The 4,710-nt window shown below is 37.3% G+C and overlaps 1 protein-coding gene across 1 annotated transcript; it reads left to right on the forward strand.

Annotated features, from left to right (window-relative positions):
- Positions 1 to 3,486: 3,486 nt before the first annotated feature.
- On the forward strand, positions 3,487 to 4,428 carry LOC108388136 (olfactory receptor 8B3-like). Its single transcript, XM_037000903.1, has one exon. It carries the CDS (start codon positions 3,496 to 3,498, stop codon positions 4,426 to 4,428), a length of 933 nt encoding a protein of 310 aa, XP_036856798.1. The 5' UTR covers positions 3,487 to 3,495.
- The last annotated feature ends 282 nt before the right edge of the window (positions 4,429 to 4,710 follow it).

Raw genomic sequence — 4,710 nt, forward strand, 5'->3', positions numbered from 1 at the left:
AAGCAAAAATAACAACAGTGAAAACAGCCAAGTGGAATTACTTCAAAGTGAAAAGCACCTTATAGAATGAGACAAGTATTTACAAACCATATATCTGAAAAGGGGTTAAATCCACAATTTATAAGGAACACCTACAACTCAACAGCCAAAATATCAACACAAAACAAATAACTTTACATTAAAAATGGGCCAATAACCTGAATATATATTTTTCCAAGGAAAACATATACAGGTGTCCAACAGGTGTATGGAAAAGTAGTCCACATCCCTAATCATCAGGGAAATGCAAATGGAATCCGTACCTCATGCCTGTTAGAATGGTTATTACTAAAATGTCAAGACATAGTGTTTGTGAGATTATGGAGAAAAGAGAAACCTTATACAGTGTTGGAGGGAATGTAAAATTTTTATGGCCATTATGGAAAAACCTATAGAGGTTCATAAAATAATTAGAACTACCTCATGTTCCAACAATTCCACTCTGGATATATAATCCAAGGAAATAAAATCTATTCCTCAAAGAGATATTGATCTTCATGTTCAATGAAGTATTATTCATAATGGTCAAGATGGAATCAAACTAAATGTCTATAGGTGGATGAATGCAAAAAGCAAATGTGATACACACAAAAAATGGAGTATTATTGAGCCTTAAAAATAAAAATATGTGCCATTTGCAACAACATAGATGAAACTGGAGGATATTAAGCGAAATAAGTGAGACAGAGACAAATTCTATATGATCTCCCTGTAATAATGAGAAATCAATAATGTCAGACCCATAGAAGCATAATTGTGGGGTGATTTCCAAAATCTAGGAGAAGGTGAATAAAGGAGATGATGGCCAAGGTGTATAAATTATCCTTCATATAAGATGATTAAGTTCTGAAGATCTAATGTACATCAATGTCAGGATAGTTAACAATACTGTATTAAATACTTTAAATTTGCTAAGAGGGCAGATCTTAAATGTTCTTACCACAAAAAAAATATATCTATGTGATGTGAAGGATATTTTAAATAGCTTGATTATGGCAATTATTTCACAATGTTTTCCAATATGAAAAAATGTCATGTATGTTAAATATATAAATTTATTTTTCTGTTATACCCTATAAGATGGAAGTAGAAAAAATGACCTATAATTCAATTATTTCTTTAGTTTTTACAGAGTTTGAATCATAGTTTTGAGATTTATACCTTTATTACAAAATTTCAGTTGCCCATGGTAATGGAGAACCATTGAGAGTTCTTGAACTAGGGAATCACAGAGCTGTGTTTTCAGAATTTATTCTAGAAGCACCGTAGATGGCTGAATCAGAGGGAGTATATGGGGATGCTAGAATAATAGGAGCCTCTACAACTCAGCAGGACAGTACAGTTAAAACCTAAAAATGTCCTGGATTTGTGTGTTGGTTGAGGGAAACTGATAGAAGTAGTGTGATTGTAGACGCTCACAGGCTTAGCATGGGAGAATGTGGAAAATACACTGAAGGTTTTCAGCTAGAGAACAACATAAATTATATTGAATTCAGTCTATGTATACTATATTGTACTTATCAAATAAATAAGACAGAAGTGATGTATGTTCTTATAGAACATATAATTTATCAGAGAATGCAGGGATTAAGAGAAAACAAAGTCTGATGAGTATTATGATGGAGGATCTGCCAAAATTGAAGACAACACAAATAACGACACCTGACATTGACTATTAACCATGGACCAGGAACTTTTCTAACCGTTTCACTTTCACTTTTTCATTTAATAGTCATAACAACTCAATGAAAGAGATGCTATTTTTAACACATCTCTTTTATAAAAATGATCCTGAGGAAGAAAGAAATTAAGTAATTTGCTTAAGGTGATGTAGTTCGTAAGAGTGGGCGTAGGACTCACACATACGCCATATAAGACTACAGTCCCAATTCTTTTTGGTCATGAGAAGAAATAGATTATCTCAGTCATGGAACTGTTTCATACAAAATCTCAGCAGAATAGTGAGGTAGAAATTTCCAGTAGGTGTTCAGAAGTTAAAACCTCAGGAGAAATACACGACATTTCAAATTATTGTAGAGATATCACAAGAGAGAGACAACTGAAGTAATATAGTACATCTTGAAAATTATCAGGTAAACCAAGAATCCTGAAATCAGAACCTCTGCAGAAAATTTCCACTTAGGACCTGGGAAGAAAGAAGAATAGAGACAGAATAGATTTTTCTTCCAAGATGAAGATGACAGGGAGATGGGAGGGCAGTTTTGGTTGTGTCTTGGGAAACAGTCAATCCCGAGAGTGACAGGAAAAATAAGTAAATATTGATCCCTGAAGAAATAAAGAGATATTCATGGGCCAGGATGTAAATACAATCCTCTTAATTTCCTTTTGCACATAGAATGCATTCCCAAGGGAAAAGACTGAGCAAGCTTCCACCCTGTTAATAGCCAGATGCATTAATCATTAAATCCACATTTAATCATCTGTAATTTAACAAGTGGAAAATATGACAGTAATGAAGACTTTTTTTTCTCTGCAGTTTGGGAGGAGTTATGTCTTATTCTGAAATTATGGGCTGTAGTTCAGAAAGATTTCCAAGGCACTTCTGAGATAAAATCTATAGCATCCTCTTAGAATCAAAAGAACCGAAATCTCAGAGCCTGAAATCGCCCTCCCAGGACCACAGGGGTGAATAACGATGATAAGGAAGCTCTGAGGTTTTCTGGCCTAAGGAGGGTGAGTCGCTGAGTTCCATTTACATGAGGGTCCTTATGTTGTGAGGTGGATATGCTGAGATCTATGATACGCCACCATTCCATTTTGCGCAGTTCTGAGAGTCATGAGAACCTGAGAAGAATCTGTTTCAGGGGAGAACAGGGAAAGTTCAGAGACATTAAGGGGATCTGGGAGTGCAGTATCTCAGTAAGTTCCCTCTACATGGAAGAAAGCCCCGCTCTTGTACCTTTATGGGTTTTACCGTGTGCCGTGTGCAGTAACTCTCCGAGGTGCTGATTCTTTAGGTTTCTATTAGAAACAGTGTTCTTTGTTACCGCTCCAGCAGGTCTGAGTTGCATTATAGGGCAGCACCAGATTGTTGGGTGGTTTACTTCCTATTCTGCTGCTGAGGGGAGAGTTTAAGTGAATGAGGATGTGGTGAGATGAGAGTAGGACAATCAGTCCTGGTATATTCTTCCTCATCCCTTTTCTCCTGGTTTTCTCAGTGGCCGTGTTTGTGTATGGCAGGACTGGCCTTCCCTTTGCTGTCCCATTTTGTGATCCGTTGTTACATTGATCTTATAAAAGGCTCTAATAAAGAGAGAATTAGTGTCACTTGGTATCGTGATATTGGTAAAGGCAGATTTTACAGGCTATGATTTGTTTATTTTCAGATATTTCCTGCCCCTATGTCTTCCTGTAGGAGGAAATATTTTGGGAAGATCTCAGCTTTCCTGTAATGTAAACCCTTTTTCTCTGTGCTCACAGATCACTTGGAAAAGAATGGCTTTTGGAAATGGCTCTTTTGTGACTGAATTCATTCTGTTGGGATTAACAGACAAGCCAGATCTCCAGCTGCCCCTATTCTTCTTGTTTCTAGTAATGTACATGGTCACTGTGTTAGGAAATTTGGGCCTGGTAACTCTAATTGGACTGAATTCACACCTACACACCCCCATGTACTTTTTCCTGTTTAATTTATCCTTCATAGACATCTGCTATTCTTCTGTGTTTACACCCAAAATGCTGATGAATTTCTTATCAAGGAAGAACATTATCTCCTACATGGGGTGTTTGACCCAGTTCTTTTTTTTCTCTTTCTTTGGTATTTCTGAATGCTATGTGTTGACATCAATGGCCTATGACCGCTATGTGGCCATCTGCAAGCCACTTTTGTATAATGCTGCCATGTCCCCTAAGGTGTGTTCCAGCCTTATGCTTGGTTCCTACTTGATGGCCTTTTCTGGTTCCATGGCACACACTGGATGCCTGCTGAGACTGACTTTCTGTGATGCCAACACCATCAACCATTATTTGTGTGACGTCCTCCCTGTGCTCCAGCTCTCCTGCACCAGCACCCGTGTCAATGAGCTGGTGGTGTTCATTGTGGTGGGCATCAACATCATTGTGCCCAGCCTCACCATCTTTGTCTCCTATGGTTTCATCCTCTCCAGCATCCTCCACATCAGCTCCACTGAGGGCAGGTCCAAAGCCTTCACCACCTGCAGCTCCCACATCATTGCTGTTTCTTTGTTTTTTGGATCAGGTGCATTTATGTATCTCCAGCCTTCTTCTGCTCAGTCTATGGATGAGGGAAAGATCTCTTCTGTCTTTTATACCAATGTGGTCCCCATGATGAACCCCTTAATCTACAGCTTGAGGAACAAGGATGTTAAACTTGCTCTGAGAAAGACCCTGAGCAGGAAAAAGTTTTGATCAGAAATATTGTCTTTGTGCATGTAGTTTTAGGACCTGTATAATCTCTTTTATTACAAGTTTAGTGGGAGCCTTCCTGCCATATATCTTCATTACTGTATTGAAGGAAATTTGAATATTGTCTCAAATTGTTTAATAGTAGAAATTCTTGCCTCACATTTTTCACAATTTCTTTTTTTCATGTTTTTAAGAATAACATTAAAAAATAAATTTATCTTCGATTTTTCCCCTGTCAAAATTAAAAAAAAAATTTTACCCTGGAAAAAAACAAATTCTGCAAAT

This window comes from Manis javanica, chromosome 6 (genome assembly GCF_040802235.1).
Source record: "Manis javanica isolate MJ-LG chromosome 6, MJ_LKY, whole genome shotgun sequence".
Lineage (NCBI taxonomy): Eukaryota > Metazoa > Chordata > Mammalia > Pholidota > Manidae > Manis > Manis javanica.

Bases quoted from the DNA above. Each gene is read 5' to 3' on its own strand.
- LOC108388136 (XM_037000903.1), top strand. From the start codon at position 3,496: ATGGCTTTTGGAAATGGCTCTTTTGTGACTGAATTCATTCTGTTGGGA.